Genomic DNA, 19,193 nt, shown 5'->3' with positions numbered 1-19,193 from the left:
GAGGGAAGGGATGTAGTTGGAAAGCAGGGATATGGGTGAAGGGCAGGAAGAGAGGTAAGAGCAGGGATGTGGGAGAAGGGCAGGGAGAGGTTAGAGCAGGGTTGTGTGAAGGGCAGGGAGAGGTGTGAGCAGGGATGTGGGTAAAAGGCAGGCAGGGGTATGGGTGAAGGGCAGGCAGAGGTGAGAGCAGGGATGTTGGTGAAGAGCAGGCAGAGGTGAGAGCAGGGATGTTGGTGAAGGGCAGGCAGAGGTGAGAGCAGGGATGTTGGTGAAGAGCAGGCAGAGGTGAGAGCAGGGATGTTGGTGAAGGGCAGGCAGAGGCGTGAGCAGGAGTGGGTGAAGGGCAGGCAGAGGCGTGAGCAGGAGTGGGTGAAGGGCAGGAAGAGGTGAGGGCAAGGAGAGGTGAAAGCAGGGATATTCGTAAAGGGCATACAGAGGTGAGAGCAGGGGTGTGGGTGAAGGGTAGGCAGAGGTGAGAGCAGGGGTTTGGGTGAGGGGGAAGCAGGGGTGTGGGTAAAGGGGAAGCAGATGTGAGTGCAGGGGTTTGGATAAGGAGCAGGGGTGTAGATGAAGGGCTGGCAGAGGCAGGGGTGTGGATGAAAGGCAGCCAGAGGTGAGAGCACGGGTGTTTTTGAAGGGCATGCAGAGATAAGAGCAGGGATGTGGATAAAAGGCAGGCAGTGGTGTGGGTAAAGTGCAGGCAGACGTGCGAGCAGGGGTGTGGGTGGAGGGCAGACAGAGGTGAGAGCAGGTGTTTGGGCAAAGGGCAGGCAGATGTGAGAGTGGGGGTGTGGATGAAGGGCAGGAAGATATGAGAGCAGGGGTGTTAGTGGAGGGCTGGCAGAGGAGAGAGCAGGGGTGTTTGTGAAGGGCAGGCAGAGGTGAGAGCAGGGGTATGGGTGAAGGGCAAGCAGAGTTGAGAGCAGGGGTATGGGTGAAGGGCAAGCAGAGTTGAGAGCAGGGATGTGGGTAAAGGGCAGGGTGAGTTGAAAGCATGGGTGTGGATGAGGGGCAGGCAAAGGTTAGAGCAGGAGTGTGGGTGAAGGGCAGGCAGAGGTGATAGCAGGGATGTGAGTGAGGGGCAGGCAGAGGTGAGAGCAGGGCTGTGTGAGGGGCAAGCAGAGGTGAGAGCAGGGGTGTGGGTAAAGGTCAGGCAGAGGTGAGAGCAGAAGTGTGTGAGGGGCAGGGGTGTGGGTAAAGGTCAGGCAGAGGTTAGGGCAGGGGTGTGGGTAAAGGTCAGGCAGAGGTGAGGGCAGGGGTGTGGGTAAAGGTCAGGCAGAGGTGAGAGCGGGGGTGTGTGAGGGGCAGGCAGAGGTGAGAGCAGGAGTGTGTGACAGGCAGGCAGAAGGGAGAGCAGGGGTGGGTGAAGGGGAAGCAGAGGTTAGGGCAGGGATGTGGGTAAAGGGCAAGGAGATGCTAGAGCAGGTATGTGGGTAAAGGGCAGGCAGAGGTGAGAGCAGGGTTGTGGGTGAATGACAGGCAGATGTGAGAGCAGGGGTTTGGGTAACGGACAGGGAGAGGTGAGAGCAGGGGTGTGTGTGAAGGACAGGCATAGGTGAGAGCAGGGGTGTGGGTGAATGGCAGGGAGAGGTGACAGCAGCGGTGTGGGTGAAGGGCAGGCAGAGGTTAGAGCAGGGGTGTGTGTGAAGGGCAGGCAGAGGTGAGAGGGGCTTGGTAAAGGGCAGGGAGAGGAGAGCAGGGTGTGGGTGAAGGACAGGGAGAGGTGAAAGCATGGGTGTGGGTGAAGGGCAGGCAGAGGTTAGAGCAGGAGTGTGGGTGAAGGGCAGGCAGAGGTGAGATTAGGGGTGTGGGCGAAGGGCAGGCAGAGGTGAGAGCAGGAGTGTTGGTGAAGGCAGAGGTGAGAGCAGGAGTGTAGGAGAAGGGCATACAGAGGTGAGAGCAGGGGTGTGGATGAAGGGTAGGCAGAGGGGAGAGCATTGGTGTGTGAAGGGCAGGCAGAGGGGAGAGCATTGGTGTGGGTGAAGGGCAGGCAGAGGTGAGAGCAGGGCTGTGGGTAAAGGGCAGGCAGAGGTGAGAGCAGGGGTTTGGGAAAAGGGCAGGGAGAGGTGAGAGGGATATTGGTATAGAGCAGGCAGAGGTGAGAGCAGGGATGTGGATAAAAGGCAGTGAGATGTGAGAGCAGGGGCTTGGTAAAAGGCAGGGAGAGTAAAGCAGGGGTGTGGGTGAAGCGCAGGGAGAGGTGAAAGCAGGGGTGTGGGTGAAGGGTAGGGTGAGTTGAGAGCAGGGATGTGGGTGAAGGGTAGGGAGAGGTTAGAGCAGGGATGTGGGAGAAGGGCAAGGAGAGGTTAGAGCAGGGATGTGGGAGAAGGGCAGGGAGAGGTTAGAGCAGGGATGTGGGAGAAGGGCAGGGAGAGGTTAGAGCAGGGATGTGGGAGAAGGGCAGGGAGAGGTGACAGCAGGGGTGTGGGTGAAGGGCAGGCAGAGGTTAGAGCAGGGGTGTGGGTGAAGGGCAGGCAGAGGTGAGAGGGGCTTGGTAAAGGGCAGGGAGAGGAGAGCAAGGTGTGGGTGAAGGACAGGGAGAGGTGAAAGCATGGGTGTGGGTGAAGGGCAGGCAGAGGTTAGAGCAGGAGTGTGGGTGAAGGGCAGGCAGAGGTGAGATTAGGGGTGTGGGCGAAGGGCAGGCAGAGGTGAGAGCAGGAGTGTTGGTGAAGGCAGAGGTGAGAGCAGGAGTGTAGGTGAAGGGCATACAGAGGTGAGAGCAGGGGTGTGGGTGAAGGGTAGGCAGAGGGGAGAGCATTGGTGTGGGTGAAGGGCAGGCAGAGGGGAGAGCATTGGTGTGGGTGAAGGGCAGGCAGAGGGGAGAGCATTGATGTGGGTGAAGGGCAGGCAGAGGTGAGAGCAGGGCTGTGGGTAAAGGGCAGGCAGAGGTGAGAGCAGGGGTTTGGGAAAAGGGCAGGGAGAGGTGAGAGGGATATTGGTATAGAGCAGGCAGAGGTGAGAGCAGGGATGTGGATAAAAGGCAGTGAGATGTGAGAGCAGGGGCTTGGTAAAAGGCAGGGAGAGTAAAGCAGGGGTGTGGGTGAAGCGCAGGGAGAGGTGAAAGCAGGGGTGTGGGTGAAGGGTATGGTGAGTTGAGAGCAGGGATGTGGGTGAAGGGTAGGGAGAGGTTAGAGCAGGGATGTGGGAGAAGGACAAGGAGAGGTAAGAGCAGGGATGTGGGAGAAGGGCAAGGAGAGGTAAGATCAGGGAGAGGTTAGAGCAGGGATGTGGGAGAAGGGCAGGGAGAGGTGACAGCAGGGGTGTGGGTGAAGGGCAGGCAGAGGTTAGAGCAGGGGTGTGGGTGAAGGGCAGGCAGAGGTGAGAGGGGCTTGGTAAAGGGCAGGAAGAGGAGAGCAGGGTGTGGGTGAAGGACAGGGAGAGGTGAAAGCATGGGTGTGGGTGAAGGGCAGGCAGAGGTTAGAGCAGGGATGTGGGAGAAGGGCAGGGAGAGGTTAGAGCAGGGATGTGGGAGAAGGGCAGGGAGAGGTAAGCTCAGGGATGTGGGAGAAGGGCAGGGAGAGGTTAGAGCAGGGGTGTGGGTGAAGGGCAGGGAGAGGTAAGAGCAGGGATGTGGGTGAGGGGCAGAGATTAATCTCTGCTTTATATTAGTGACGTGTTCTTTCTGTGCAGACGCTTTTGGGCCGATGAATGGAACTGAAGACGAGAACACGTTATATATCCAGCAGTGTGGCGTGCTCTTAGACTGTCATGACGACGATGATGATGATGATGATATTTCCCAATTAGCTCGAGGTGAAGAGAGTGAAGAAAGTTTATTTGAGTCCGAGAAGAAGGACAACTCGCCCCACAGTGAATCTGCCAAAGCCGGTCCCAGCGGCAAAGGGGCCAGTAAACTGTCTAACATCATAGCTCATCTGCAGAACTTGGCCAGTGAGCGAGAGTCCTCCCGCAGAGAGTCTGGGGTGGAGGAGGACGTCGGCTTTCAGATGGGTGAGAGCTCTTATACTTATGATGCGCAGGATATCCCCTTCGAAGATCATGAGGAGAATCTGGCCTCCCCTAGAGGGCGCTCACACTCCTCCGATCAACGCTTAAAAGCATTCAAGGCAATTAAAATCTTGCAAGACACAGACTCGAAAGACAAAAAATATATTTGTGTGGAGTGTGGGAAAACTAGCCGGTACAAGTCCGCGTATCTCCGGCACAAAAGAACGCACACCGGGGAGAAGCCCTTCAGTTGTACTGATTGTGGAAAGTGTTTTCGGAGAAGCTCTCAGTTAGTGACTCACCAAAGAATTCACACTGGTGAGAAACCTTACTCCTGCTTGCGGTGCGGGAAGAGCTTTAGCTGTAACTCTACCCTGGTGACCCACCAGAGGACCCACACGGGCGAGAAACCGTACATCTGCATTGAGTGTGGGAAGGGTTTCATCCACAGTTCTGACTACAATCGGCACCACCGCGTCCACCGCGGAGAGAAACGCTACACCTGCAAGGAGTGCGGAAAGAGCTTCAGTCAGAGCTCCTACCTGGTCATCCACCAGCGCATCCACACCGGAGAGAAGCCGTTTGTGTGTAATGAATGTGGAAAGTGTTTCAGTCGCAACTCGTCACTGGTGACGCATCAGAGGGTACACACGGGCGAGCGGCCGTACACCTGCGCAGAATGTGGAAAGAGCTTTCGCCAAAGTTCCCACCTCCTCATCCACCAGAGGACACATACTCCAGACAGCCATGTGGCGCTACGTGCCATGATGTGAGAGATCGGCACAGTGCTGCTAGTGCTGCCAGGGGTCAGAGGGAACTATTGGGGTCACCCCCTTCCAAAGATGATTACATAGGAAAGAAGAAACTTACATAATACCCCACCGGTCGAGGGCTTGACCCACCCTCATAGACCAGCTGAGGTCCTGAACTTCATGGTGCTAATAATAAAGCATAGGAGCCCCCCCTCTTGTGACAGCTGTTCCTTTTGCTGGCAGTGCACTCACTTCAGGTCACTCTTCGCTGTATGTTGGAGCAGACTGAACCTCCGCGTCCCCCGTCCCTCTCCCGCTATTTATACTTGATGGTTGGATGACCGTGGCCGTCTGTGTTCTCGAGTCGCTGTCCTAGGCCCTGTAGTCCTGATTGCATGCTGCTATCTGTGTGTGCCACGTCTAATCCGCTCATTTCTCTTCTACATGATGGAGTCTTTGTGAGCGCATGTTCTGGGAGTGTATGAGTGCCGGGGTGTTAGGGAAACATAATCACTACTACTTGTATGTCCCATCATCCTGTGCAAGAGCCGAGGCGAAGAAGACGGCAGATGTTCAGGTGACCAGTGTTAATGCCGCTGTAATGTGGACCAAAAATGGAAGGTGTCAACCGCACCGCTCGTTGTACGTGACCCGGGTTCTCATGTAGTCCTGCAGCAGGTTCTTCTATGTACATTGAGCTGCGATGTTCTGCTGCATTGTGGGTAGAGATGGTGTAAGGTGGGAAGCTGAACGCTTATGTCAGGAGTGGACACTTCCAGCCTGTGCTCCATCACTGGCAGGTAAACGTGGAGTACGTGCCAGAGGAACATCTCCCGTCTTTTCCAGTTATTGTACCCCATCAGAAAACATCAGCATGGCAGCAGACACTTCTAGAATCCTCCGTGGTCTTAGGGCTTTGTTGAGGACATGGAGCTCCGGTGTAAAGTGAAGGACGCACATGACACTATTATTTATATTACAGTAGAGACTTTGAAGGAGATGTGGCCGAGCGTCCACCACTCAACACTAACCCCGCTGTCCTCGCCCGCCCTGTACGTACAATGTTTTCTCTGAAGCACTTTTTATACTGTGACTGTTGTATCATTAAAATACGTGAAACCTTTTTGAGTCAAAATCCTTGTAAGAGCTGAGCCGGACGTCCATGACTGGCCACATAATGCTGTCCGGCTCCTCACCTCGGCAGTAACTGTAGATGATGATAGCAGCCGTTCCTTCCACCATGTATATAATTCAGGAGGCAGCAAGAACCTGCTGTTCCCAGGAGAGACCATGAGGGGGGTGGTCGGGGTTCTTCAGTTTGGCTGTTTATTAAATTCTGCAACAAAACCGTAGTTGCTGGCAGATGAGTGAGAAAAATGTGCAGTTATGGTGATTCGATTCAGTGATGCTCTGTCTCCACATAACACATCTGGTGATGAAACACTTGCTCTGCAGATAGAATGTACTTCTGCTGACACGCTTACTCTACAGATAATACATCCGGTGACCACTGCTGCTGACACGCTCAATTTACAGTTAATAAATCCGCTGACCACTGGCGCTGACATGCTAACTGTACAGATAATACATTCGGTGACCACTGCTGCTGCTGAAATGCCCACTGTACAGATAATACATCTGGTGATCACGGCTGATTAAATGCTCGCTCTGCAGATAGAACATACTTCTGCTGACATGCTTACTCTACAGATAATGCATCCGCTGACCACTGCTGCTGACACACTCACTGTATAGATAATAAATCCGGTGACCACTGCTGCTGAAACGCTCACCGTACAGATAATATATCCGCTGACCACTACTGCTGACACGCTTACTGTACAGATAATAAATCCTGTGACCACTGCTGCTGACACGCTCACTGTACAGATAAATCCTGTGACCACTGCTGCTGACACGCTTACTGTACAGATAATACATCCAGTGACCACTGCTGCTGAAACGCTCACTGTACAGATAATGCATCTGGTGACCACTGCTGCTGACACGCTTACTGTACAGATAATACATCCAGTGACCACTGCTGCTGAAATGCTCACTGTACAGATAATACATCTGGTGACTATGGCTGCTGTCATGCCCAATTTATACATAAAACTTCATGTGACAATAACACCCCTCTACAGAGAATATATCCAGTGACCATGGTTGTGCTGACACTACAAATAATGAGTTTGGTGACCAGGCCTGCTGACATTTTCACTATACATAATACATCCGGTGACAATGACTGCTGACACGCTCACTCTACAATACATAATACATCTGACCAAGGTGCTGACACAATCTCACTATAGATAATACTCGTCCGGTAACAATGGCTGCCAACACGCTCACTCAATACATAATACTTCCGGTGACCATGGCTGCTGAAACGCTCACTCAATATATAATACATCCGGTGACCGCAACTGCTGACATACTCACTACAGATAATACATCCGGTAACAATATCTACTGACTCGCTCACTCAATGCATAATACTTCCGATCACCATGGCTGCTCACTTTACATATAATACACCCTGTGACTACTGTTGCTGACACTCCAGTGACAATGGCTGCTGACATGCTCAATCTTTATATAAAACATCAAGTGACAACAACTGCTGACACACACTCTACAGATACAGTTAGGGCCAGAATTATTTGGACAGTTACACAAGTTTTGGCATTTTAGCTGTTTACCAGAACATATTGAATATCCAGTTATATAATCTGGGCTTAAAGTGCAGACTCTCAGCATTAATTTAAGGGTATTCACATCCTAATTTGAGGAAGGGTTTAGGAATTACTGCTCTTTAATATGTAGCTGCCTCTTTTTCAAGGGACCAAAGGTAATTGGACAATTATCTCACAAGCTCTTTAATGGCCTGCATGGGCTGTTCCCTCGTTAATCCATCATCAATTAAGCAGGTAAAAGGTCTTGAGTTAATTCCAGGTGCGGCATTTACATTTGGAAGCTGTTGCTGTGAACCCACAACATGAGGTGAGAGGAGCTCTCAATGCAAGTGACACCGACCATCGTTAAGCTGAAAAAACTGTAGAAATCCATCAGAGAGAAGCACAAATGTCAGGAGCGGCCAAATCGCACTGGTGATTTGGTGAACTCCAAAAGGTCTGGACGTCCACGGAGGACAACAGTGGTGGATGATCACAGAATCCTTTCCATGGTGAAGAAAAACCCCTTCACAACATCTACCCAAGTGAAGAACAATCTGGAAGTAGGTGGATCAGTATCTAAGTCTCCCATCAAGAGAAGACTTCATGAGAGCAAATACAGAGGGTTCACCACAAGGTGCAAACCATTAATCAGCCTCAAAAATAGAAAGGCCGGATCAGACTTTGCCAAACAGCATGTAAAGAAGCGAAACTAAGATCAACCTGGATCAGAATGAAGGGAAAAGAAAGTATGGAGAAGGCTTGGAACCGCTCATGATCCAAAGCCACCACGTCCTCTGTAAAACATGGTGGGGGCAGTGTGATGGCATGGAGGGGGCAGTGTGATGGCATGGTGGGGGCAGTGTGATGGCATGGTGGGGGCAGTGTGATGGCATAGTGGAGGCAGTGTGATGGGGTGGTGAAGGTAGTGTGATGGCATGGTGGGGGCAGTGTGATGGTGGGGGCAGTGTGATGGCATGGTGGATGCACTGTGATGGCTTGGTGGGGGCAGTGTGATGGCATGGTGGGGGCAGTGAGATGGCATGGTTGGGGCAGTGTGGGGGCAGTGTGATGGGATGGTGGAGGCAGTGTGATGGCATGGTGGGGGCGGTGTGATTGCATAGTGGAGGCAGTGTGATGGGATGGTGAAGGTAGTGTGATGGCATGGTGGGGGCAGTGTGATGGCATGGTGGAGGCAGTGTGATGGCTTGGTGGGGGCATGGTGGTGGCAGTGTATTGGCATGGTGGGGGCAGTGTGATGTCATGGTTGGGGCAGTGTGATGGTGGGGGCAGTGTGATGGCATGGTGGTGGCAGTGTGATGGCATGGTGGGGGCAGTGTGATGGCATGGTTGGGGCAGTGTGATGGTGGAGGCAGTGTGATGGCATGGTGGGGGCAGTGTGATGGTGTAGGCAGTGTGATGGCATGGTGGGGGCAGTGTGATGGCATGGTGGAGGCAGTGTGATGGCATGGTGGAGACAGTGTGATGGGATAGTGGGGGCAGTGTGATGGCATGGTGGGGGCAGTGTGATGGCATGGTGGAGGCAGTGTGGTGGGATGGTGGAGACAGTGTGATGGCAGGATGGGGGCAGTGTGATGGCAGGGTGGGGGCAGTGTGATGGGATGGCGGAGGCAGTGTGATGGGATGGTGGAGGCAGTGTGATGGCAGGGTGGGGGCAGTGTGATAGCATGGTGAGGGCAGTGTGATGGCATGGTGGGAACAGTGTGATGGCATGGTGGGGGCAGTGTGATGGCAGTGTGATGGCATGGTGGGAGCAGTCTGATGGCATGGTGGGGGCAGTGTGATGGTGGGGGCAGTGTTATGGCATGGTGGAGGCAGTGTGATGGCTTGGTGTTGGCTGTGTGATGGCATAGTAGAGGCAGTGTGATGGCATGATGGCGGCAGTGTGATGGTGGAGGCAGTGTGATGGTATGGTTGGAGCAGTGTGATGGTGGGGGCAGCGTGATGGTGGAGGCAGTTTGATGGCATGGTGGAGGCAGTGCGATGGGGGAGGCAGTGTGATGGGATGGTGGAGGCAGGGTGATGGCATGGTGGAGGCAGTGTGATGGCATGGTGGGGGCAGTTTGATGGCATGGTGGGGGCAGTGTGATGGGATGGTGGAGGCAGTGTGATGGCATAGTGGGGGCAGTGTGATGGCATGGTGGAGGCAGTGTGATGGGATGGTGAAGGTAGTGTGATGGCATGGTGGAGCAGTGTGATGGCATGGTGGAGGCAGTGTGATGGCATGGTGGAGGCAGTGTGATAGCATGGTGGAGGCAGTGTGATGGCTTGATGGGGGCATGGTGGTGGCAGTGTGATGGCATGGTGGGGGCAGTGTGATGGCATGGTTGGGGCAGTGTGATGGTGGGGGCAGTGTGATGGCATGGTGGGGGCAGTGTGATGGCATGGTGGAGGCAGTGTGATAGCATGGTGGGGGCAGTGTTATGGCATGGTGGAGGCAGTGTGATGGCTTGGTGTTGGCAGTGTGATGGCATAGTGGGGGCAGTGTGATGGCATGGTGGAGGCAGTGTGATGGGATGGTGAAGGTAGTGTGATGGCATGGTGGGGGCAGTGTGATGGCATGGTGGAAGCAGTGTGATGGCATGGTGGAGGCAGTGTGATAGCATGGTGGAGGCAGTGTGATGGCTTGGTGGGGGCATGGTGGTGGCAGTGTGATGGCATGGTGGGGGCAGTGTGATGGCATGGTTGGGGCAGTGTGATGGGATGGTGGAGGCAGTGTGATGGCATGGTGTGGGCAGTGTTATGGCATGGTCGGGGCAATGTGATGGCATGGTGTGGGGCAGTGTGATGGCATGGTGGAGGCAGTGTGATGGCATGGTGGGGGGCAGTGTGATGGCATGGTGGGGGCAGTTTGATGGCATGGTGGGGGCAGTGTGATGGCATGGTGGGGGCAGTGTGATGGCATGGTGGGGGGCAGTGTGATGGCATGGTGGAGGCAGTGTGATGGCATGGTGGGGGGCAGTGTGATGGCATGGTGGAGGCAGTGTGATGGCATGGTGGGAGGCAGTGTGATGGCATGGTGGTGGAGGAGATACTCTGGTTTGAGCATTTTACCATCATGGAATCCACTTCAGATTCTTCATTGCACCAGGGATGGCGGGAGGAGAATGTGAGAGCATCGCTCAGAAGATCAAACTCAGCAGAAAGTGGACATTGTATCAGGACAATTACCCTCAACATCCCAGTAACTCCCACCCAGGAACTGCTGAAGTAAAGGAGGGATGTCACAGTCCGGCAGTATAAGAAACATCTGCCGGAGGTTGTGTCTGCCACGGGGCCAGTACCCGGGATTGGAGCCAAGGGGGCACTTACTGTTTCCAGATCTGTGAGGTTTGTGTAACACATGGGTGTACTTACTTTTCGTAGCTTTGTCTACCCTGGAAGTTGCCAGTCGGCAGATGTTACACATTCTGAATCCACTGGAGGGTGTTGGGATGATAAAGTAACGGATGTTCAGAGCCGCCCGAGGTTTCCGTCTACAATCCGTATATATAAGTCGTCTGATCACTGACGTCCTGGACGAGGCCGTCATTGTGATCACTCGATCCTCGATCACTTGATCCCACTGATTAGACAAAAAACTGAAATAATGATCCCGGTCACTAAAACGGCGCCGGACGTAAGCGGCAGCTCCTCATATCCAGAAATAGACGCTTATCTCCTCCCTATACAATAAATCAGAAACTAAAGAAAGAAAGAAATCAAATTGTGCGCTGCGTCCTCCATAACGTGGACGTCCGATCCCCGATCCAGATCCCCACGTCACTCTGCGCCGCCATCCCGCAGAATCCACCAAATATACAAAACACAATTGTACCCAACAACTTTACCCCACATTCATGCCCCGCAGGCTCGGCTGATGTCCTTCTCAGGGTCCTTGCCCTCGGCTGGATCGGCTGCGGTAAACGAGAAACGCACGAATTCCATCTTAAATAAGGGCCAAAACTGACCCCTGTTATTCCACAGAATGAAGGATTTCACCAATTTGCCGCCTCACTGCGATTATTGTGAACAATTAATGAGTCAATTCCTCAGAATGAGCGGCTCGCAGGTTCTAATTGTTGGCTCTGGTTTTTCTATTTCACTTACAAGTCATTTATCTGCTATGTAGAAATATCACCGACCAAAAACATTGATTTATCAGGGGAATGATGGCGGACGGATGGTTTTTTGATCACTGCTGTTGTCTGTGAAGTGCGGGGATAGAACCTGAGATGATCAGTAGGAATCATAAATGTCTGTCACATCCTCAGGACAATCCAGGACTGAGTCTTTATCACTTGGTTTGGGACGTCTCGGAGGACATAATATTGGACATTTCCTGCAGTAGATGTTGGAGATGGGGGATAATCCGGGGATTTCTTCTGACAATTGTTTTCTGCCTCTTGGAGCTTCTTTATTGCTGCTGCTCAACACGTCAGGATGAGGGGGGGGGGGGGTAGCTGGACTCCTGACTATGTAACAAGGTGCGACTGTGGGGTTACTCTGGACCTGGTGCCGCACCCCGGCCCGCCGCTCATGGGGTGATATCTGATGCTCAGTCATTTGTATAGAGTTTTCGACTTTCCTTTAAAATGCTTCCTGTGACCGCAGCCGTGTTCTCCATCGTCAGCAGTCGTAAGTGGAGTTGAGGTTTCTAATGTTATATTGTTCATATTAATTATTTAGTTCTGTATATAATGTATAGGACACGGCCCCAGAATCTACTCCGTGTCTAGATCTATAGGAGTAATGGGGGGGGGGGGGTGTGCAGGAGATGCCTCTTATCAGCAGATCACAGGATTGACTGGTAGAGATCAGCAGCGCCACTAACCAACCAGGCCGGGCTGGAAACAGGACCGGACCACAGGCGGTGAAGAGTTGGGCTGGATTCACACATCACAATTTTGATGCAGGTTTTTGAGCCAAAGCCAGAAGTGGGTCCAGGAGGATGAAGAAGTAGAAGTTATTCTTTTATATTTCCCCTTCTTTCTATGACTTAAAAATCTGCAACAAATACTCGATATGTGAATCCAGACGTAGAAGATAACGATGAGAGGAGGAAAGAGAAGACGTCTCCACCGTGTAACATATCAGGTTCAACTATGGAGAGGGAAGAAGATCCCTAATAAACCACAGTCCAAAAATATCCCCCGCCACCCGGTGTAACGAAAGTAATAATCCCCCCGCATTCACGTGTCCTGTATAATCCAGACTATGGGATCGCAGAGATTTCTGAGCAGTCGCCTTCCACAAGCTTCTCTCTCCACCCGTTCCTCAGTCAGGTTATTGGCCTCGGTGCTCGGACCCGTGCTTTCTCTTTGTATGGGGTTCAGGTTGGGGCTTGTGATGTTTCCTTCCAGGCTTTTGTAAACTGTCCCGGAAAGTTTGCTTAGAGTTGCAGTAAACCCAACGTAATGAAGAGCGCGCATGATGAGGTGGTTTGGGCATAGCTATATATTTATATTTATATTTATATGCTAGTTTAAATCCTATTAAATGGTTAAGTCAGAAGGGGTTTGGCTTAGGGGTGGATCTTTAAGTTAGGGGAGGATTATGGTACATATAAGCCCTGGTGGGATAGAGGCAGCCCTCTTTCCTGCTGGACAACAGGAGAAGAAAGTTTCTGCAGGTAGTTTCGTGTGCTTACCTGAACGATGGCCGCTGCGTCCATGATGTCCCGGATCCGTGATGCGGCGCTTGTTCATGGTCCTGGCTGGCTGAAGCAACAATTTGTGGGGGCTATGCCTCCTGTAGCAGTTGCCAGCCCCACAGGCAGGGTGGGCTGCAGGAGCCGGCGTTCCAGTCTTCCGGAGAGGCTTTCTCCTGAGGTAACTCCTCTGTCCCGTCGATGCCATGGGAGCCCCAACAGGGCCCCTCCTCCTAAGTGGGCGCCAGGCTCGGGGGCTAGGAGGCTTCCCGGCAGGCGGGCAGGATCGGAGGTGGCAGGGAGAGAGGGACTGCAACCATCTTCCCTCCTCCTGCCTTCGACAGACAGCCCGGAAGTGCCAGACAGACCGGTGTCTATGTCAGTGTCGGCCGGACCAGAAGTGACGACACACTCCAGCGCAGATCATCTGGGCGTTTTGTGTGTGATAATTTGGGAGTGGTTCAGGCCATCAATGCTCATACGGCCAATCCCCCTCCGGTATAACGATTGTTGCGACACTTGGTTATGAGGGGGTTGGTGTTGAATTCGCATTTTGTGGCAGTTCATGTTCCAGGGGGGCTTAATTCTCTGACTGATTCCCTTTCTCGTCAACAGTGGGACAGGTTTCGTCTGCTGGCGCTTGGCGCGGAGACTCATGGTATTGTTTGCCCGGAGCATCTTTGGAAGGTGGTATGACAGAAGCGATGTCGTTGATTCAGCGGTCTGTCCGTGGGGCCACATGGAAGGAGTACAGTACAATTTGACAGGTTCGGGAAGGCTTGTTGTGGAGTGCTCAGGTGAGACATGATGCCGGGGATCGGTTAGCATGCTTGATGTATTTTATAGTAAAGTCCTGTAGCTAAAGGGTGTCTTCCTCGGGCATGGCTAGGCAGTTTTCGGCCATTGCTTTGGTTTCAGATAAAAGGGGAAGAGGATGCGACTAAGTCCTTCTTGGTTAGGCAGGCAATGAAGGAGTTTAGAAAAGGTTCAGTGTCCAGGGACTATAGGAAGCCGGTATCTTTTGATCTATTGGAATCACTTTGTGGGCAGCTGCGGGCTGTTTGTGCGTCCCAGTTTGAGGTTCTGCTGTTCACGCTTTCTTGTTGGCTTTCTTTGGTGCTTTTAGGATCTCCGCGTTGGTGGCAACAAGCAAGCGGGTGGCTGGGGGGTTGTTGTTTTTGGATGTTGCATTAAACGGGTCCTCCCTGTCGTGCTTGCTCCGCAGATCAAAGACTGATCAAGCAGGGAAAGGTTTCTTGGTGTTCCTGGGGGCGTTACCAGGGTCCAGTTCGCTGTTTTCTGGATTATGTGGCAGTTAGGCCTGCGGAGCCGGTATCTTTGTTGGTCCGTGCTGATGGTTTGTCTCTATCTAAATAATCAGTTTGTGCAGGTTTTTCGGAAATGTGTTCTGTTGTCTGGGCGGGTGGGCTTTGAATATAGTTCCCATTTGTTTCGCATTGGCGCGGCCACTGAGTCGGCTAGGTGGGGTTTATCCCCGGCTATGGTGAAAAAGATAGGCAGGTGGAAGTTGGACAGATACAGGATTTATGTCCGCCCCCATTTGCTTTAGGGTACTTTGGGACGGTAGGATTTGTAGAATGCCTGGGTGGTGGGTTGTTGTTTGATTTTGATGTCTTAATCTTCTTGTGTATTTTGTTCTAGGTGCGGGCCCCTGTTTGATGTGGATCATGGGGCCCTCATACGTGCACTGGAGAGGTGTTCGGGCTGATGTTCGTCCGGCTGGACGACAGTTGGGCTTGGACCAGTCCGAGGTTCAGGTCATATGGTTGGGTCTGCGGGGCATGCTGTGGTGCAGGCGTTTACCAGAGCTCCGGTTCTTTGCAGGGTTGGATAGGGCGCCTGATATTTTGGTCGTGCACCTGGGAGGTAATGATTTGGGAATAAGGTCGTATAGGGATCTGATGCGGGATCTTAAATTGGATTTGTTGCGTTTATGGTCATTATTTCCGGGCTTGATTATTATTTGGTCGGATATTGTTGCTCGCAGGGTTTGGCGGCAGGAGCGTTCGGTGCACAGTTTGAATCGTGCCAGAGCGAAGGTTAACAAAGTGATTGGAAAATTTGTGGCTCGCAATGGTGGTGTTGTAGTGCATCATAGAGAGTTGGAGGGGGATGAGGTTGGCTTTCTTCGGTTGGACAGGGTCCATTTGAATGAAGTAGGGCTGGATATGTGGACCCTGGTCATTAAGGACGGCCTGGAGAAAGCCCTGCGGTTGTGGAGGGACAATCATGTGTAAGGGGTCACACATGAATGTCGTGGCGGCAGGAGGAGGGGTCTTTGAAGGCACGTAATGGCAAGAAGGATAACAACATAGGAGATTGTTGGGAAAGAACTCGGGGCGTTTAACCATGGGTAGTATTGGAGGGGCCGGGAGTGGTTACCCAGCTGGTTTTGCATACATTCCTGATGGGCAGGGTCCCCAGGACGGGAGGTCTTGGAGATGGTTGGTGCCCTCGGGTCAGGTGCAGCACGGCTGTAGGGCAATAAGTCCAGACCTGACAAGGAAAGGATGGAGTTAAATATAATGGCTGAAGTGCCTTCCAGGATCCTGTAACTGGAGAATGTGTGATGAATATTGCAGGATGGTCATTTATAAGATATTTTTATATTACGGTTATATTATTATTGCATTTGAATATTTTGTGTATTTAATAAATGGCTGCTGTGTCCTTTACGCGAATTTCAGGTTGTGGTCCATTATTTGGGTTACTGGTGGGAGGTCATAGACATCAAACATACCTCAGTCATGTCGCAGTCAGATTTCAATGCCATGAACGGTCTTTGCACTGAAATTCGGCCACAATTGGAAAAGCACAGAGATTTTCTCACACGTGAGAGGCTCGCTCTTCTGCAACACTACACAGCAAGATGGTGGCAAAATGTGGGCAAGTCGGCAATGGCGGCTCACAAACGTGACTTCTGGACAAAACCTTCTTCCTGATGCAGCGGTAAAGTCCTCTTTATCTTTAGAACCTTTTTTCTCTTTGCTCCTTTTCTGTCTCTTTTGCAGGGAGGCTTCCTGGAAACACCACTTGGCTAACAGCACTCTCTTACAGGGTGGCCCCCTGGCATCTCCACCCACCGTACAATTCTTTTTTCTTGCGGGGAGGCTCCCTGGCATCCCCACCAGCCATCACTACAACCATAGCCGTGCACTGAATCCTAATTAGTGGGAACAACCGTCTTTTATCATTTTACCCCAGCTGAACACGAGGTACGCAGCGCCCCCATGCTGGTTGCATCCTCACACCTTTAATGGCATGTAAAATACAGTCAAAGATGGTGCTTGGACTGTATAACCCGACACATGCAATAGACAGCGTAAGCCACTATAGCCTGGACAGTATTAAGTAGAAGTGAGCTTTCCTGCCTTGAGGATCTGCACAGTTCAAAACACGTGACCACAGGTCCTGAGCGCACAATAACACCACATCAATTAAGCCTGTGGCAGCATCGCCATGGAAATTATAATTATTTATATTGTTAGGATCTGTGCACAGGGCTTAACTGTCAGTAAAGAAGAGGCTGGACTGCAGCCCACAAAACATAAGGGGAAGCCTCCATGACCGTTATAGGAGGGAGGGGGTTAATACTTTGGGTTGTGTAGGGGGCAGTGCAGGGGATGGCAGGAGGAGCTAGGGGAGGAGGAGTAGAGGGTTGGGTATGCTGTTCCTCCCGCTGTTTTTGGCATTGAGCGGGAAGCAGCGGGAAGAACAACTAGTAAATAGCAGTTCTTACCTTCTGTGTCCTCATGGCGTCCGCTAACAGACTGCTGGAGCAGCTCCGTGCTGCTGCTGTGCACCATGGTCCAGGGTGGCTAGAAGGGCAGGTCGCTGTGATGGCCAGGGTACCTCCATCTGGCCCCCCTCTCCGCAGCGCTCGGCGTTTTGTGACCACTCCTGGCCCGCACATGCTCCCCTCCCCCGGCCCCCTCTCCACTTCCGGTGGCATGGGGGCGGGAGGGGAATTATTTCCTAGTAGTGCTCCTTCACGGAGCGGGGACTTTACTGCATCCTCGGGGGCGGTGGCTGTTCAGGCCTTCTCACCTCGCCGCTCCCGGCGTTCTCGCCTGCCAGCAAGGCTTAGCCCGGAGGTCGTCCAGCGGGTCAGGCGCAGCAGGAGGAGCCCCTCTAGGGACGCTGCAGGCCAGACATCTTGGATGGATATCCCCACTCAGAGGCTGCGAACCTGGCAGGAATCCTCAGCCGTGGCGGGGCTCGGCAGTTAACGGAGTCGCAGCTTGGGCTCCCAGTCACACCCCCTCCTTCTGATGCCATGCCAGGTGTGATGTCGACGGATGCCCTGCATGGTGATGTTCCGACCAGGGGGCTGGCGTCTTCAGGGAGGACTCATCGATCCTCAGCAGCAGTGAGACGCAATATTCTGTCTGAAGTCTGGGTCCCCTCTGTCGGGCGGCAGGTCAGCGGCCCATCTACCAGCACTCCGGGATCCCCGTGTCAAAGATGCCAATGTGATTGCCAGACGTCAGCGGTGGATAAGATGGAAGATGGCGAGTTGGAAGAGCCTCAGCATGTTCAGGACTTTCCGGCTGGCGGAGCACAGCGCCTGGGCATCCTGGTGAGTGTATAGCACCTTCTTTGCCTTATTCTGCAATTTTTATGTCGGGTGTAGTGGGTGGGGGGCCGGAGAGCACAGATTCATCGGACGTCATTAGTGGTGTCGCAGGGCGTGATGGTTTAGCCGATTTAGTGTGTTTTTTGCGCGAGTTAATCGGGCGCTTGGATAGGGCGTATGTGCCAGCAGTCCCAGCGGCGTCCCCGGTAGTAGTCTGGGACGGTTCACGTGACATTGAGGGGACGACACAGTCGCGGCCCATTGTCGGGAAACCATTGGGGACGTCGAGGGGGGCGGTTGCGGTGTCAGTTCAAACCGAGGCGCAAAAGGACGGGGATAGGATCCGCCTTGATGATCGTGCTCGTGGCGAAGTGTATGTATGTTTTGAGGGCCCGTTAGAGGCTCACCTTAAGGAAGAAGTCCATGAGCGGATTTGGAAAGATGAATACGTAGAAATGTTTTCTCTTCTGCCGCTTGCAAAGTTTAATTTGGACAAAAGCAAGCGAGACAAGAGTAAAAAGGGTGAGGAGGAATGTAGGTGGTATAGACTTATCCCGCAGACGTTCGTGAATTGGCTTCAGGCTTTTGCCATTTTGGCAAGTGTGATCGGGGAAAAGGTGCTGGAAATCCTCTCGGCGCTGTTCTGCTATTTGGATGCCATCTGTGAGGCTCATAGAGCGTATGGCGGTCAGGCGTGGTTGCGTTACGACGAGCAATTTCGTCAGTGTAAAGCGATCCTTTAGGTGGGATGAGAAAGATATCGCTTTGTGGTTATGGGTTACTGCCCCAGTTAAACAGTCCTTTCCCGGGAGCGTTGGGCAGGTGGGTTGGTCCAGTCAGGCCGGACAGGGCTCTGGTACAAAACTTGGGTTTTGCTTGCAATTCAACGACGACCAGTGTATGTTCGGGGCCATCTGTAAGTTTAAGCAAATTTGTTCACAATGCAACGGGTCTTCCCACGGGCCTTCGAAATGTATGCGGAAGGGAAAGCGGTCGGGTACCCAATCCAACTCTGCTGGTCAAGGGGGTGACGCCGGTGAGGTTGGAAAAGATGGCCCCTTATCTAAATGAATACCCCGAAAGGATTGTGGCAAAATTACTTTATGACGGGTTTTGTTTTGGTTTTGTTATTGCCCCTCCCCCTCATGAGGTCCCGGTGACACGGCGTAATCTTAAATTGGCTTATCAGCACTCCGAGGTCGTTTCGGTAAAACTTATTAAGGAGGTTTCGTTAGGTCGTATGGCAGGCCCCTTCTTCGATCCACCAGTAGAGAATTTGGTTGTCTCCCCCCTGGGAATAGTGCCAAAGTGTGAGCCACAAAAATTTTGTTTGATTCAACATCTGTCTTTTCCCAGGGGGTCGTCAGTTATTGACGGCATCGATCACAATTTATGCTCAGTAGTCTACACGTCGTTTGACAAAGCAGTGGTTTTAGTTCGGTGGGCGGGCGGGGGCCGGTGCGTTGTTGGCAAAAACTGACATCGAAGCGGCTTTCCGATTGTTGCCAGCCAATGGCTGTTTGGATGTTTCTGGAATGGGGGGTTCTATGTCGATCGTTGCCTTC

At 52.7% G+C, this 19,193-nt stretch overlaps 1 protein-coding gene across 1 annotated transcript in view; it reads left to right on the top strand.

The window, feature by feature from the left end:
- Nucleotides 1-5,823, top strand: part of LOC142687181 (uncharacterized) — a 27,541-nt gene extending 21,718 nt beyond the window's left edge. The window contains exon 3 of the mRNA XM_075847546.1: nucleotides 3,631-5,823. Within this exon, the coding sequence (XP_075703661.1) occupies nucleotides 3,631-4,721 (1,091 nt within the window). The 3' untranslated portion in view covers nucleotides 4,722-5,823. The remainder of the gene's footprint in view (nucleotides 1-3,630) is intronic.
- Nucleotides 5,824-19,193: the final 13,370 nt, after the last annotated feature.

This window comes from Rhinoderma darwinii (genome assembly GCF_050947455.1).
Source record: "Rhinoderma darwinii isolate aRhiDar2 chromosome 5 unlocalized genomic scaffold, aRhiDar2.hap1 SUPER_5_unloc_2, whole genome shotgun sequence".
In the NCBI taxonomy this organism is placed as follows: domain Eukaryota; kingdom Metazoa; phylum Chordata; class Amphibia; order Anura; family Rhinodermatidae; genus Rhinoderma; species Rhinoderma darwinii.
This window is presented reverse-complemented; position numbering and strand designations above follow the sequence as displayed.